The 17339-nt window shown below is 42.8% G+C and overlaps 1 protein-coding gene across 12 annotated transcripts in view; it reads right to left on the bottom strand.

Moving 5' to 3' along the window:
- The window catches only part of atp8a2 (ATPase phospholipid transporting 8A2), a 49811-nt gene that overhangs the window by 12841 nt on the left and 19631 nt on the right, over positions 1 to 17339 (bottom strand). For all 12 annotated transcript variants that reach the window (XR_014876249.1, XR_014876248.1, XM_085173467.1 and 9 more), the window contains 4 exons: positions 16905 to 16969; positions 8222 to 8394; positions 2299 to 2482; positions 1003 to 1113 (listed from right to left, as the gene is read on the bottom strand). Coding sequence is in view for 10 of the 12 variants with exons in the window: in XM_085173467.1 (XP_085029593.1) it covers positions 1003 to 1113; positions 2299 to 2482; positions 8222 to 8394; positions 16905 to 16969 (533 nt within the window). In the remaining 2 variants the exon portion in view is untranslated. The remainder of the gene's footprint in view (positions 1 to 1002; positions 1114 to 2298; positions 2483 to 8221; positions 8395 to 16904; positions 16970 to 17339) is intronic.

Below are 17339 nucleotides of genomic sequence, written 5' to 3'. Positions count from 1 at the left end.
ACTGAATGCGCCTCGGGCAAACCCTTATTAGCTCTTTAATACACACACACACACACACACACACAAACACACAAACACACACACCGACAGCAGACACAGGCAGATCTGTGGACAGATAAAGAAAATGTTTGGGGCCGCTGGTGGGAGTTGTGGCATTCCTGGGGCATACAGTGGAGAATACAGCCTAAGGGTGAGGCCTGATACACAAAAACCTCTCTCTCTCTCACACACACACACACACACACACACAAAAACACACGCATGTGCGCACCATCCCCCTATGCTGTCTCCACTAAGTGGACAGAGACAGTCTATAACCTTTGGCCTAAAGAGCTCTGCTGGAAGCCAGCTATGTGAGATAATTGTGGAAACACACAAACGCACACACAGAATGGTGGTGTGAGCGGGACCGTGGGCTACATGAGGACCTGCACCTGCTGGCATCCTTAATGTCAGACAGAGGGGTAAGAGGGGCTGAGGGGTTGGCGCGAGCACAGCTGTCAAATACCCCTCATAGCAGCCCCTTCATCACTCACACGCAAACGCAGTCATGTTTCACTTCTGATGACAACAAACTGATTTAAGTTCATTTCCTTAAGACTTCTACTATAACAACAACTACACCTTTCAACCCTTAAACCAAGTCTTCATTGTGAAATTTAATGATTTATTAGGATTTTCTGTCCTCAAAAGGCCACGTGGCCCCAGCTATGTGACTGTGGAAATAGATACGTGTCCCAACTTCATGAGCAATACAAGTACACACACACGGAGACAACAGTCGACCTTTGGAGCCAAGGTCTCGTCAGTGCTACACAGTTCTTTAAGTGTGTGCATGTGTGTGTTTGGGTGTGTTTGCAAACGCAAGCAGGACAGAAAGCAGACACCAGAAGGGCACCTCGTCCATCACTGTCAGCCGTGTCGACAAACAGCTGCAAAATGTCTCTGTTAATGTAACTGTGTGTGTGTAAAAGAGACAGGGTGTGGTGGCGACGCTCTTACCTCTATTATGTAGAGGACCACATTCTTGTAGAAACAGTAGAGGATGCACTTTGTGACGCGGTTGTAGCTCCACGCCCCGTGGACCAGCAGAAGCTTCTCTAAGTAGGAGAACTACCGAATCAGAGAGGAGACAAAGACAGACACTCGGTCTATCACTCGGACAACAAACAAAAGGCTAGAAAGCAAAAACTTGAGGCAGTAATGGAGCACAGGGTATGTATCAAGAATGCGACCGGGAGAAGGGAAAGCTGAGGCAAGAGGAGGCCTGCTGATAAAGATAAGCAAAGAGACAGGCAACGCAGACAGTGAAAGTGACAGAATGTGTCTGTGTGAGAGATACAGATACAAAGAAGACTCCAGAGTAACTAGGACACAGAGAGAGATTTTTTTCATCCTTCAAAGGGAACAACGGATACACATAACAGAGGTTTTATTTACACAAAAGAGAGATTTGGGGAATTATATCTAGGAAAGCCTGAATTTATGCAGGTTAAAGTCTCACTGAGATTAAAGCTTTCTCTTAGCCAGGAGGGTGGCACTTATTATAACAGCTGCTGGCATAAACAATCGCAGTAAAGTCTGAGTGGGTGAACAGAACCAGATCCAGATCATACGCTACAAAATATCAACGCAAAAGGGTCCAATTTCAAATGAATATAAGTGCAACTTTTAGAGCAATCACACCGACCATGAGACCTTTAAAACTGAACTACCCTCCATAGCTTCAACTCCTTTTCTTGACAATTTTAAGCGAATAATTAAAAGTATAATAACAGATAATTATGCCTTCCTCTAGCATTCCTTTAGAGTTTTTGTAAGGTTTTAAGACTGCGACATTTCTTCTTAAAGTTTTTTAAAGATTCAATAAAAAAAAAGGTACGAAATAACGTCAATTATTCATGTTCAGGGTTTACAGAGCTAAATCATGTGCATACAAGTGGACAATGAAACCTTCTCTGAAATGAAAAAGCATCAAAAACAGAAAAAAAGAGGAATTTCAGCTCATAGTTTGACTAGGTTTTATTTTAGGACGCAGATGTTTGTGATGAGCAGCGTGTTCGGATTGATAACATGATCCTACACAGATCCGTGTAAGTCAGCTGTCCCCTGAGGGAAGGTTAAAGATCATGACGAGCTGAACGGTGAGCAGGTCAGCAGTCAGCGCCTGTCCCTTTGCAGGGGTTTCAAGCCAAACGAGCGTCCCTTCCTTATCTGTGTTCGAGTAAAGCCTGTAAACATTATTATAAGAACCTAGCCGTGCACGTCTGTTTGTCTCCACGCTATGTTTGTACCCACCTGTGCGATGGAGTAGTCGGAGGAGTTGGTGGCCTGCATGCCCTCGTTGCCGCTGATCCCCACTCCAACGTGAGCCGTCTGAATCATCCCCACGTCGTTCGCGCCGTCGCCGATCGCCAGCGTGATGGCTTTCACGTGTTTCTTCACCATATCCACGATCTCAGACTTCTGCAGCGGAGACACCCTGCAGACGCAACAAGAAATAAAAAGAGGCGATATTAAATGTGTTGGAGGAAACTGGAGGCAGGGCGATGGAAAGATTAAAGTGTGTTTTGAGGAGAAAGCAAAGAAGTGAGCCACTGCGTAAGAAGAATAAAGCCTGGGAAGCACAGGTTGGGAAACAGTTGGAAGGGAAGAAGAAAGAGATGGATGAGAGGCTGAGACACACACACACACACACTCGCACACACAGATATGCACAAACCCATGTAAGTGCACATTTGTATAAACAGATCAAAAGCAAGTTACCCCACATCTTATTAACAGCACAGTGAATCATTGTTGTCTAATACCTGTTAAAGTGCAGTAAACAGAGCACTGCAAAGTGCTCTAAAGTGTGTGTGTGTGTGTGTGTGTGTGTGTGCAGGGAGCTTCCAGCAGTACTCCACCCTCTTGACCTGTATCACTGATCCTCAGTCTACAACCGGTTCTGTCTCCTCAGTGACAATGGAGACGTGCAGAGATCCGATTACAGACGCCTCCCTCAGGGCCACAGAGAGTGGATAAGTGTCATGCTGCATTTGCTAAAGAGATGGGTATATTTTGCCAAATTTTATGGTGCCGTGTAATTCATCTGCAGACAAATAAGAAGAAGCCCCATCCAGGGCTGTGGCTAATTTTCCTTCTGTTGTGCTGGATTTCTGTTTGGCTTTAATAAAAAAAAAACTTTGGGATCTGATGGGGTTTTTTGGTTTTGTTTTTACCCCTAGTAATCATTTGTTTTCCTACCAGTGAAAGAAACTGTGAACGCTTTAAATCAGAAAGCACAAACTAGCATGTGAATTTAACACGCTGAAGAAGATGAGGATACTTCCCTTTCTGACAAAGCTCAGATCTATTAACGTGTGAAGAAAGATGTTGGGAGATCTTCTACCAGTCTGCGGTAGCATCGGTGCCAGCAGGATCAACAAACTCATTCACAAGGCATCAGTTTCCAGAATCAGGAGGCCTTTGAGTGAGTGACGGACAGGAGGTCACTGAACAAACTGCTCTCCATCATGGACAATCCACCTCACCCGCTCCAGGCAGCAGAGCTCCTTCTCCCTCAGACTTTTTTCAGCACAGCTGCCGAAACAACGCCTCAGGAAATCATTCCTGCAGTTCTCTGTGAAACTGTACAATAACTCTTCTTTCTGTGACAGATGAGCACACCTGTCGGGCATTCGATTCCACACACATATATTTCTGTATTAAACCTTCTTGCAGCTGTTTCTCAGATTTATAGCGCACATATTATTTATTACTGCAATTTGCACTACTCTCTTTTACAGTCTCACTCTTCTTTTTTTTACTTTAACTTAACATAATTTTATTTTTCATTTTCTTTGTTTTTTTAATCACCGTTCTACATATCAAATGTTGTATTTCTCTCAGTTTCAGGCTCTTACTCTCCGCCTGTGTCACTTTTACTTTAACTGTGTCGCTTTTTTATTGTAGACTGTACTACTGTTAATCTTTAACCTGCTGCTGTAGCAGAGTAATTACCCTTGCAGGGGTCAATAAAGTATTTATGTTATGTGTAGTATGAATGTGTGCGAATGTCAGATAGAAAAAGCACTTAAATGTGGAAAAAACGTGGTGATGAGGGTGAATGATGGATGTTGTATAATAAGAGATAAGATTTCTATTAGAACGTGATTATTAGAATTTTTAGAGGAAATTATTATCTTTAGCTAATTTAATGGGGGATATTCTAAGAAAAACACAAGTAACAGTTCAGTTTTATAAACACATATTCAGCTGCTGTTCTGATGCAGGAGTTTTCCCGTTTAAAGTCAAAGAAATACAATATTCCTTCGTTTCTGGTACTGGTTATGCCAGGACTTAATACACGTGGTGAATTATGCATTTAGATATGTAAGAGGAGTTTCTTTTTTCTGGGCCATTTAAAGAATTCAATACTAGCAAGACGGTGTAACGAGGGACAGAGCGTGCCTCATGCCTGGCGAGCTTAGGCGGAGATTGTGTGGGAAAGCAATCCAGCCCCACACACACACTGTTTACATTTTCAGTGCTTGCATTCTGGACACAGCAGCTAAGACTGAATTTGTCTTCATCTCTGTTTGCAAAACCTGCGTCGTATGAGGAGGCATTCCCACTGCGTGCCGTTCACATGCACGCTGCTTACACGAGTCTTGTCATTACTACCTGCATGTCGTACGGTGAAAACAAATATGTCTCCAAAGGACGAGACGTGGGAGAAAAGTGATACTGGGGCTGGGATTAAAGCCGCACACAAAGCACTCCCTACAGTACAATATGAAACAAAAACATTGTACAGCATCTTAAGACAGGATGTTTGTGTTTTTCATAAAAAAAAAAAAAACATGGCACTTTTTTAGTACAGATTCATCCAATAAATCATCCTCACTAGGAGTTACAAAAGTGGCTTTGAGAGTTATCAGGCAGCAGAAAGTAGCTACTGGCTGCATTAGAAGAGATTAGTCCAAATCCAGTTATTAAATATTTATATTACATTTCACTGATTATAGTTATTACCTGAGCCTCTGTGATGCATTAAGTGATGGGAATTTGAGAATCAACACTGGACTTAAAAGTGTGCCCAATACTTTTCCTAGAAAGAGGAGGAGTCACCCTCACAATGACTGTTTGTATGGTACGAACAGGCCTAACTCCTGGGAGCTCAGCACAAGCAGTGACTCACCACCTCATTCATCAGTGCTGCAGTAATCATATTAGAAAAATGAAGTTATGTGCAGCTGTATGAGCCATCACATGGAAGCAGAGCAAAATATGATGCTTTTATAAAGGTATGGGAAAATGAAATTACTGTGCGCGTGCATGCACGCATCCGGCTGAGGTCTGCAGGTCATAAAGACGGTCTGTCCTCTATGAATATGTAAAGAGCACGTCCCAGTCGAGCTGGAATCACAGAACCGGGAGGTCTGCTTGGCATGCTTATGAAGCAAAAATCAGACCAGCGCAAATACACGCCGCACACCCTGCACCACAGGATATTTGAGGGGGGAAACCTCAAAGAGAGCTACTGCTGAATGATGGGATCAACCTCTGCTCTTTGTTTTTTCCTGTTTCTGCATCCAAAGTGTGTGTGCGCACAAGTCCGCCTTTGCGTCTCTTGGCCTCAAACCGCAAATCTCTCCTCGTCGCGCTCTCTGTCTCACTCTACCTTTCCCCTAAACACCGCTAACAGTGTCTGCGATTGTGTAAAGTGAAGTCGGGGGAGATGAAATGCTCCCAGCACTCTTCACGGTGGAACTGAGCAGAAAATAAGCAGCCACCGAGTCCTCCTATAAACAAACGCGCAGTGGAGTCGGGAACCCAAGCGTATGAGTGCGCTCGGCTCCTCGGGCCCCTGAGATGCGCACGCATTCCCGCGTGGTGAAACATCGCACACATACAGTAGGTGAGAAACAACTTAACTGACAATCGGGCTCTTTAACGTCAAAGCTATGGCACTCGGTGCAGCAACCTCACCTTAACCACTCATTAAAGGAGTATTGGTTCTCAGCATAGGACCTCCCAGGGGGAAATAAGATAAATGGCATCATGGTAAGATTACAAGACAACAAAACAGAACAAAGTGGACTGCGTTTTTGCCTTTGAACTTTTTCTAATCCATGTTGTTTTTGTGATATCCAGGAACCTTGAAATTAGACACTATTACACCAAAGCAGTTGGCAAACCTACCATGTTTTTTGTTTTGTTAAAAAAAAACAAAACAACAACACCCAAATATTGATCAGAATCACTCATTTCTTTGCAGTTTTTGGATAAATTATAAGATATTTTCAGTGCAGCTGTTTTCAAAGAGGGCCTGCTTATTCAAATGTGTTTTAAAACCAGACAAGGGCTCAGCAGATGTGCTTAAACTAATTATGATGCTGTTCAGTCTAGTCTGCTAACGTTTAACACGCCTTAGCCAGAGGAGGAAGGATTCGAGAAACCGAACGAGGGAGGGAGGAAGGTAGAGAGAGATGCGCGGAGAGAGGGAAGGATATAGCAAGTAAAGGATGCAGGAAAGGAAGCTTGAGGCTGTTTGCAAGGCCTGTGAGACCTGAGTCCGGATATGGCTTGTAAGTGCAAGGAAGAGTCAATTACGTGCCTCCCGGCTAACACATGCTCACACGCACGTCTGCACTCACACACACACACACATGCAGAGAGACAAAAAGACGAGTGGAAACTCTTTTTTTTTTTTTTTAAACATCACAGCTGCTGCTGAGTGAAACATACCCAAAAAAGGGAACATGCTGTAAACATTCATTGAACAGACCACACTTTGTATCAATGGAAATATATAACGGTCATGACCAGGTGTGTGTGTGTGTCTGTGTGTGTGTGTATTGGTGCCCATTCCAGGGGTACCGGCAGTAAGTGAGTCATGACTTTGACATTTCCAAGCAGCCTAGTGTATTACATCGTCCCTGCTGTGCAACAGGACAGGCTTTTATCGTCCTCATTCTTTTGCTGACTGTGGGCAACCGGTAACCTTTGCAAACTGGCACATGTGCAGGTAATGAAGTCCTCCACATGGACACTTTATCCACAACTTAAAAACCCGCCTGTGTGAAGTGGATCTTTTTCTTAAGTGCTTGTGTATATTTTGTTTCTTTCACAGATGATTGAATTTGTGTACTTCATTAGAACAAAGGAGCTGTTTGGGCATTTAAAACGTCACAGATTAATGTGTCTTTACAGCACGCAGCCTCAGAAATCACCTGAGGAGGAACAGCTGTGTTCACACAGGTATCGACCCTGGGAACCAAATAAATCTGCGAGCACGTGTTTTAACATCTCTGGCACGCAGCGTCTGGCCTGCTTAAACAGATTTGCACTCGACCGTGCCCGTGCCAGGCCGGGCCAGGCCAGGCCAATCACAGCTGTTTAATATCAGCCGGCTGCAGCACGATGATTGACGTCTCTGCACGCTGTAGTGTGTTTACATTTTTCTGTCTGTTCAGCTGTGGCCAGATGCATTCAGACTGATTCACATTTCCACACTAGGCAATGCAACACTGGTTGTGTCTAAGTAGAAAAGATAATGAGGTAGAAGCCTGTCTTTATATTTAGTTTTTTTTCTTTTGTTGCTGCCTTTGTGTTTGGATGGTCTACATATTTGACCCCAGCCTAGTAGAGTACTGAAATAAAGAAAACCAAAGACTTCAGGTAGAAATTTTGCATTAAAGTAAATATAAGTTTGTGGAAAAGCTTTCATTTTTCATTCTCACACTGGGACTTTCCCACAGCAGCACAATGACGTTGTGTATCTGTAAAACAGTTTGGTACAGAGCGTCATTGTTTTCCTCAAAGAAAAAAATGACTTTTTGCAATGTAATTTGTAAACTTTGTCCAAAGTGTTACGGACAAAGCGCTGTTGAAACACATGTTTCAACAGGATTATCAGCGATCATGCCCTTTTTATGAGAAACCCATTTTTTCTATGATTTAAACAAAGACAATCTGGCATTTTGCTTTCCATTTCTTTGATTATTTCTTTGGGCTTTTTCTCTTTGTTAGATTGGGCAGTGAAGCAGAGACATGGAGAGATTGGGGAAAGATACACAGGCCTGGAGTCAAACCCAGGGTGCTGCATTTAGAGATGAATACCTGCTCAACCTGTGATTCTATTTGTAAACTACTTCATGCATTTATGAGTAATTGCAGATAACCAATAATACCTGTGTGTATATGTATATGCATTTGATAAATGAGCTTTCCCTACCGGCAGCAGATGACGGCTTTGCAGGACAATGCCAAATCAAGGAAGGCCTGGCGGAGCTCAAAGGACAGGGCGTATTTCAATGTCTGGCCATCAATGATCAACGCCAGCTCGTTTTCCTTCTTCAGAGACTCGCCGAGGGAGGAGCAGTGAGCTGTCAGCGTGTCACGAGTAGCCTGCAAGAGGACAAACACACAGAAGGAAGGACTGAGTTTGCCATTATAGTCAGCAACTAACTCACAGCAATTATAAGGATATATCATAAGGATATAGCTACCCTGTAACCATGAACTCACCACTAATCGCCAAACATCTTGGATCTTTATCTGCGCCATAACCAATAATAGCTCTAAATCAGACTCGGTGTTACGCGATCTTGCTGCAGAGCTTTCAAACGACCGCATTTTCAGGTTTTTACGTTTTTGTGGCCTCGCAAAGTAGTAAAAAAATGTAAATTGCACACATCAAAAAACACAGAGACCAATTTGTTGAAAGGTCAAAACCGCTGGCAGTAAATTGAAGACATACGCTGCATGCGCTGGTCGCGCAGTTCGCTTTCATCTGGAGAAACTATTTGCTTCTGTGTACACCAAACAATTACCAATGCCAATATAAAGTTCACGGTTGCTCTAGACTTCATCACTACATGCTGATGGTATGAAGTCCTGGAGGCATTTTCATTGTGTAATTAAATCCTAAAGCTTCTCCTCACAAAGCAGCAACAAAAGAGAGAGAGAGAGAAAGAGAGAGAGAGAGAGAGGCACATAACAAGAGGGGAAAAGGTAAGAAAGACAGATGAGGTAAACTAATGTTGAGACGGGGCTAAATGCATCATTCACATGTACGTGTACATGTGTTTGTGTTAATGCCAGCTCGCCTGCAGGCCAGTAGTTTGGGGCAGTTTTGATGGAGCTCCTGATAATAGAGGAACAGAGATTAATAGAGAAAATAAACATCCCACCGGGATGTAATGAATTCCATGTGGAGAGGCAGACGTGCTACAAGCCTTCCTGCTCGCCACCACACGCACACATCCTATTGTTAACGGCGCCTTTAGCTTCCAAATAGAAGCTGACTAACCGGTGAGAAATGAATCCATAATCATCCGACAAACAGAGACGGCAAAGACAAATCAGAGTCGCAGCTCTGACTTTGTGGCGACTTGTTTTACATTCGGGATTTTGCCAGGTGGACTCGGAAAAGCGGAAAGCCAATCAAAACCACTCCAGCGTTAAACAGATGGAGCTTGAATGTTTTATCCATCAAGTGGAGCAAACAGCTCGCTAGCTCTACCTGGGGACAGTTTTGGTAGTTTTACATGTGGAATTCAGATTATTCCCGTAATAAAAGAGGAATGACATAAAATGAAATGACCTATAACAAGAAGTGTTTGTGGAAACATGAGTAATAGAGCTGAATACATGGCGAGCTGCTACACAAGACAAAAACTCTAGACACAAAAGTGCGCAAACACTTGAAGATTTGGCGCCGGTAAGAATCCGCTCGGGCCCTCGCAGCGGGTTATTGGCACCCGTCTGACCTCAGAGGATCCCGTGACTGACAGAGAGACGACCCCTCTGTCCACTGATCAGCATGCGCTAGAGACGACGCAGATAACACACTCACATATACATGCATGTAACGCAATCATCTGAACAATGCCGCCTCTCTTCTTCTCGCCAAATAGCGATGCACACATGCGTACCCTCGGCACACAAGCGTCCCTCCTCTCCCCAAAAAATTCCCTGCTCTTGTTTTCTCAGCCTGAGGCTGTGTGTTTTTCTTTGTATGCCGGAATTCCTGTTTGCATTCACCTTTTTTTTCCCCAAACAGGGGGAAAGGAAAACAAAAACATAATGAAAGGATTAAAGGAGATTATAGGTTGTCTGAGTTCTGAATCTAAAAGGTGGCTCTCGTGTGTGTCTGGCTGTGTGTGTGTTTGTGTGTCTGGCTGTGTGTTTGCATCTTGTTTTTAGGGGAGAAAACCATGTGTATGCATGCATGAGAGTATGTGATTGCATGTAGACACATGTACACATGCAGTGTGTGAGAGAGAGATGGAGACTGGACAAAAACGTTTCCCTCAGCTGATCACAGCATGATGGTCTTTAGGAAATACCCTGCATAAGGACAGGAAGTAAACCGCCCCTCCCTACTTCTAATGTTATAATAAAATAATTTATTACTGTTATTAAAAAAAAAAGCACAACAGTCATTTATTTTTATTTTAAAAAGTCAACAATGTCTGTTTCTGATCAAAAAAAGAAACAGACATTGTCACTCCCTCATTTCTTTATGTTTTGCTTCCAAGGATCTCGACTTTCTTGTAATTTTATAAAGTGGTCTTGAGCAACAGCTCTCCTGCCATGTTTTTCTTTGGACACTGGCTGCTTTTTCACTCACTTTCAGTCCAATCCTTGAACCTAATCATTTTCTTGGGAATCGTTTTTGTTTGTTTAAGCCACTTAACACTGACCACTGACCTGTGAATCACTCAACCATAAAAAAAGACACCCAACTCAAGGGATGAACCAGTGTTCTGTCTACACATTCTCTCCAATTTCTTTCTTTGAATCTCTGAAAAATAACAAAATAACACACTTTGACAGGCACAAAATAGCATTTATAACCAACAAGGTGATTCACAGGTCAGGACAGTACAACAGTGTGTGTTTACAGGCCACGAAGAAGACTTATTTTAGCCAGTGGGGATGGAGATCTTATTAAATCTACTGAAGTTATGAACACAGAAAACTACCATCAGAATTTGATCTACCATGTAATATCATCTGGAAAACATCTGATCTATAACAACTTAATTTTTCAGGCATGATGATGATCCCAAACATACTGCCAATGCAGTTAAACCATGCCTTGATATAGAAAAACACAGTCAAACACTATCAGTCATGGATTGGCCTCCCCAGAACTCAGCATTATTGAAGCAGTGTTGGATCATCTTGACAGAAAACAAAAGGCAGCCAAAATCCAAAGCAGAGCTTTGAAGGTCCTTTAAAAGACCTGGAGAACTATTCCTGAAGTCTAGTTGAAGAAATGACGAGAAAGCTTCCAAAGACAGTTCAGGCTGTGTTGGAAAATAAAGGTGGTCATAGCAAATATCGACTTTCAAGCTCATTAGAATTGTACAACCTCTAGTTTTGCCTTATATACTTTGTCTCCATGTATGTTTGCATGTTTCAATAAATCACTGCACGTCTCTCCTGTTTCCTCTCCCTGAGCCACCCCTCAAAATGTTTGCACATTTCTGTAGCTATATTAGATATAAATTGCACAGATTTCTGTCTAATCAGCACTATCAGACTCACTGCCTTTACTGTACATATGGATCATGCTTACTGCACGAGGTCCATTCTGAGCCGGGGGTGGACAGGCACAATGCAAAGTAAAACACCAACCAATGACGTCTTGCAGAACGGTTTGTGGGTTTGATTTTTGAGGATTTCCTCAACATGACATGATCGAATGTGTTTGGAGACAGTCTACATTTTCTCATTCATGTTCCAGTTTACTTAGTGGAAGCAAAAACATCCAGATTATGCACCGTATCTGACATTTATCATTGCCTTAACCAGATTAATTATCAGATCATGAAGGTGGGAGGGATGGGAGGTGGTGTGGTGGGGGTGTTAAGCGTTACTAGTACAGCACATTGACTTGTCACAGCAGGTTTAGTCAACATTTCACTGGCAGTTAAAACAGGACATAATGAGCAGACAGGTCCTGCAGAGAGTCGAAGTTTAAAAAGGCGACTAAGGTACAGTAGCTAGCTCCTAAAGCTAAAGTATCCGTTTCCAGAACAGAAAGCTACAATAAAAATGTTTTCTTCCTGACTAAACATTGTCTTAACACAAAAACAGCTCACAAGGATCCATAACAATCTTCTAACACTTTCCCAAAGGAAATAAAAAATCCTGGAGAAAAAAATAATGCAATATGTTGTAGTTTCTCTCTTTCTCACGCTAAAATGTTCTATCTTTGGAGACCCTAAAGGAAAAAAAAGTGTAATTCTTTGATTGCACCACTTGCAATATGACAGATCTCATTAGCAAGCATTTTAGATTCCAAACTAAATGTTTATTTTTCATATGCATCTGGTCTGGAAGAAACCAGACACTCTCTAACCTCTAAACACACACACACTCCATGCACACACACTTAGCACACCATGCTCACAGGCCCTTCTGCGTGGAATTTTATCAGGTTTATATTTGGATCGCAAAACGAGCAGGATCATAGAGGCGGTTTGAGATATCGCAGGTCGCCTTCCCTTATTGCACACTTTACCGCAGACAGCGCACGCAGAAACAAACGTGCACGTCTCTCCCTTTATATAAATGAACGCAAGGAGGACGCTTGAAATTTTGATTCATTCCAGGCCACCTACTCCAAAGATGGCGTAATCACTCGCCCCGTCATGATAAATGTCCTTCGAGTGTAAAATATACAAAACAAAGGCGACTAAAGAGAGAAGAAGTTAAAAAAAAATACAAGGAAAGAAGGAAAGACAGAAGGCGAGGAGTGTGAAGCAGACGCAGGGGAAAACTCAAACACAGAGAGCCGCTGAGTGAAAAGAAGGCGGAGAAGGATGTGCTCGTTTTTGCAGTGCACAGTCTGTCACCGGTAAGATTTAATACACCGTTTAATTATCATATTGTGCATCTGTGCAAACATCCACATCCTCTGCTGCTGGAGCTGGAAGCACACACACACACGGGAACACATGTTGGGCTTTAACAAAAGGCGCCTGCTGTTTAAAAACTTCTACAACCGTAAAAAATGTAAAAAACATTTAAAAGAAATGTCGGAACGACAGAGAATGCAAGTTGAGGCACAACAAAATGTGCGTGTCTGCATTTGCACGCGTGCATAAAAATGATGAATGAGCAGAAGACAGGCGTTGTTTGTTTAGGAGTTGTACTGCGGGCAGTGTGACGAGGGCCTGGGGATTGTGGGAAAGCTGGATGAAATTTATGTTCAGGACTAACAAGGTGATGAGGGCAACATGTGCCACTGCTTCTTGGGTAGACTGTGCAAAGTATTTGTGTGTGTTTGTGTGTGGATTCAAAGTCAGACGTATGGAGGTAATAAGAACGAGACTTCTCTAATGACTGCGCAGAAACAGCCAGGGCAAAGATGTGTGTCAGGCTGTGTGTGTGTGGCATGTGATTTTAAGGTGACAGATGGCGCTTGTCACAGCTTCAGTGCTCGCAAACCGTTTACCCAGGAGGCATTGCTCACAGGGTTTGTTTTGATGAGGAGGAGGACCAAAAGGAGATCGCGTTACCACTCACTCATCGCCCTCACATGGCTCAAGCCAAACTCCTCGCCCCCTCTTTTTTTTCTAAGTCTCGTCCTCCGGTCGCTTCCAGATTGTCTATATCATACATAAAGTACAATAAACACACTCTCATGTTTGCGCAAAGATGGACACAGATTTTGCCGCTCTTCTTGACTCTCTGTCTAAAACACACACACATATTTGCTGTTACAAAATCACACAGGGTGTGTGGTCAAATCCTGTGCGAAGAGAGAGCGCTGACAGATGTGGAGGCAGCAGCGCGAAGCAGGCGAAACGGAGAACGGGGCTCGGTGGGGAAGAAGGGGAGGGGAGAGGAGAGGGTGTCGCATCTGCTGGCCTAGATCCACTGCAAAGATCGTCCTGCCTACGGATAAGAGAGGGTGTGAAAGACGTGAGACTTTAAAAGAAAAATGAGAACAAGCGGCACAGCTTCTGCATTCACTCATGTCCAAGTCACACTTTTGAGTTATTTTAAGTGTCAGAGAAGACGGCGGTGCTTTCATCTGCATCATTCACGACCAGAGCTCTCTGAGGCTGTCCCGATAAGAAGGCACGGCTGTCATCAGCACACGCACTCGCATGTTTCTCGTCTTGCAAACATGTGAAGATTAATTAGATGTTTACAGGATGAGTAAACAGCGATGACAAAGGGATGTCATCCTGTGTCGTTTTTTTGCTGCGTTGCATTTACAACCACTTTAAAGTGCGTCCGTCCTGCAAACACCGCAAGCTTGAAGGCATATTTTATATCACTACGCGTGGCGCTTCATTTATGTTTCACGTCAGCCAGCTGTGACTCTTCCTGCCTATGTGTACAAGTTGCATTTTTGACCTGCAGCCAAATGAAATGTGTTTGTTCAACTAACAAACAGGTCCATCTGAATCAAAACAGTATCTTTTTTAAACTCAGACTTATGACATTCTGCCTTTTGTCCTGACCCTGCTGCACAAGAAAGTTGGAACAAACTTCAGAAGAGCCTCCCCAGAGCTGGTGAACATTTGAAATCTTGCTCAAGGACACATCAGCAGGGTGGATTGTCCCCATTAAAGTGAACGGAGGCCAAACTTTGGAGCTGAAAAATAGATTTCCTGCTAAGTTGTTTTAATTTATTATCAAAAGAAAAACATAAAATGACAACACATTGAATCATATTAAAGATCACTTCCTGGCATGTTTCAGGTTTTACTTTGAAAAAGATCCAGTGGCTGCTTACGTGTTTATATCAGACTTTTTTCCCCTTATTTTTAGCTGCAATGTGATTTTATTTAAATCTCATTTATAGAAAAATTTAACTTCTGTATGAATACAAAGTTTTCTTTTCTGACCAGCAGCCCCACATAAAATGAACCTTTAACTTAGATGATACTGAGCCTACCTCAGCCTATTCATTATTTGTGTAGAGCAATTTTATAAGGAAGTTGGGCTTAAAATTCCACTGAAAATCAGTTGCAACGGGTCTTACAGAGTGGCAGAAGGTTGATTCTCTTAATCTGGACTTCTTCGGTCTCAGCTGACTTACAGGTTTCCCCAGTCCTATAAACAGTACATTTGCACAATGACTGAAACCAGCCCACTGAATGAACAATGGGCTATGAGGCCAGTTCCTTGATCATTAAAATGCAAAAATGTTCTTACGGAGTGATTAATCCAAATTTAAAGCTTTTTGGTTTGACTCATCGTCAGTATGTAGCCATAGATTGGCCTCCCCAGAGCAGAGACCTCAGCATTATTAAAGCAGTGTGGAATCATCTTGACAGAAAACAGAACGACATCGCCAACATCTAAAGAAGAGTTTTGAATGTCCTTCAAGAAGCCTGGAGAACTATTCCTGAAGACTACTTAAAGAATTTACAAGAAAGCTGTTTAAGAGAGTTCAGACTGTGTTGAAAAATTAAGGTGGTCATACCAAATATTAACCTTTAAGCTTGTTAGAACTGTACAAACTCTGTTGTTTCCTTTATATACTATATACTATATCCATGTATAAATGCACGTTTTAAGAAATCGCTGCACTAATTTCCAATTTTCCTAGCCCTAAAAAACCTTTTAATAATTACATTTAGTCCAAGTGAAAGTTCAGTTCTCTGAGATGGAGTACCACAAACCTATCAGGCTTGAAACTGTACACGATCAGCGTGGGAGACAGTCTGCTAAAATATATTTTACAAACCAGTTTAGGATTGATCCGCTTACAGCGCTAAGATTAGTTTTCACCCTTGTGTCCTAATAGGCAATTCCCAGTGTAGAGTACCCTCGTTACCTTAACGTTAAATGCTTACCCCATCAAATTCAATTGATTTAGCATCTAAGTGGCCTGCGTGTTATCTGACCAGCAGTTCCCCAAATCTAAGAGCTTTCAGACATCACTTTGCTAATTTTGACAGAGTAAAGTTTACCAGTCAGAGCTTTACAATTCAGCATAATGCAAGAATCCAAAACAATTAAAAGTGCACAGCTTTACACTTAAATTCATAATCGTCACCAACAATAAAATCCATTCAGACCAGTGAACCATATTATGAAGGGATCATGCCGGAGACAAATCCAATTACTCTACAAACTCACAGTCCAGGAAACACACCATCTGCACACTGACTTATATGAGGCTAGAAAATTATGAATGTAAACACAGAGATCTCTTTATGAGTGTTTACCACACACTACCCACATATAAACAAATAAACTAATACAAGGGCACACACAGAGTGCTTAAACTTGAAATTTACGAGTCATAATCTCCCATGTCTTCCATAAAAACAAACCGAGTAATGGTGATTATATTTGTGCGAGCGCACACGTGGGACTCAGGGAGACTGTCTGAAAGACAGGGACACATGACAGCAATCAAGCCACTTAGGTGAAGCAGTCACACAAGGAGGTTGAATGCAAAGAACACATAACTGGGGTTAGAAAATCTAATCGAGAGTAAAGGAATGTCTCAGATCTCATTCAAAATAGCAACAGTATCATAAAGTGACTGAACACATCAGCTTTGTTCATTCTTCTGGGATTTAGCTTGAAATAGGAAATGATAAAAGAAGGAGAGACCACTGTAAGAGCACTGAAAGCGCTGTATGTGAACGCTTATGGAAGAGACCGAGGGGCAAAGAAGCGATAGCGCAGTGTTCGTCTCTTTTCATCCCTTTCTCCAAAGAGGACACCAGAGACTTTAATTGCCTGCACCTGTGAACACACAAAGAGCCCCACCCACCGATCTTGGCTGCAGACCACACCCTTGTTCCCACGGTAACCTTCTTAAGACCCCTACCACACAGCCCACTATCTCCTAAAAGTCAACAAAAAGTCTCAACGCTGTACAAAGTATCCAGAGGCACGAAGGAGGAGGAAGAGGCCGGCCTACTCACGTCCAGCGAGTCCTCGTTGACGATGATGAGGGACATGCCGTGTGTCACCAGGCGACAGGAGTAACCTGAGAAACAGAAACAGATAAGTGGAGGGTATAGGAGGAGGAGGAGGAGGGGGTGGAAAAGAGATTAAGTTTTCTCAAACCCAAAACACAGGTGAAAACTCGACACAGTCCTGGCTCACACACACACACACACACCAATATGAGTTCCTTCACCAGCCTGTGACCAGCCTTATTTCCCTGCAGTAAATCAGGAAATCAACGCTCATACACACGTTGACAAGATGATCTGCGCCATCTCTGAGGATGCCCCAGCTTTTAAACTTGGAGCGACAAGTGTCAGCTCACATTTTCCTCTTCCCGTCATTGTTTTTTTGGACGTCTGCCACCAACTTCCTCCGCGACTGCCAAGACACTAAACCCACTCATGTCA

The sequence above is a fragment of the Neolamprologus multifasciatus genome, chromosome 9 (genome assembly GCF_963576455.1).
Source record: "Neolamprologus multifasciatus chromosome 9, fNeoMul1.2, whole genome shotgun sequence".
In the NCBI taxonomy this organism is placed as follows: Eukaryota; Metazoa; Chordata; class Actinopteri; order Cichliformes; family Cichlidae; genus Neolamprologus; species Neolamprologus multifasciatus.
This window is presented reverse-complemented; position numbering and strand designations above follow the sequence as displayed.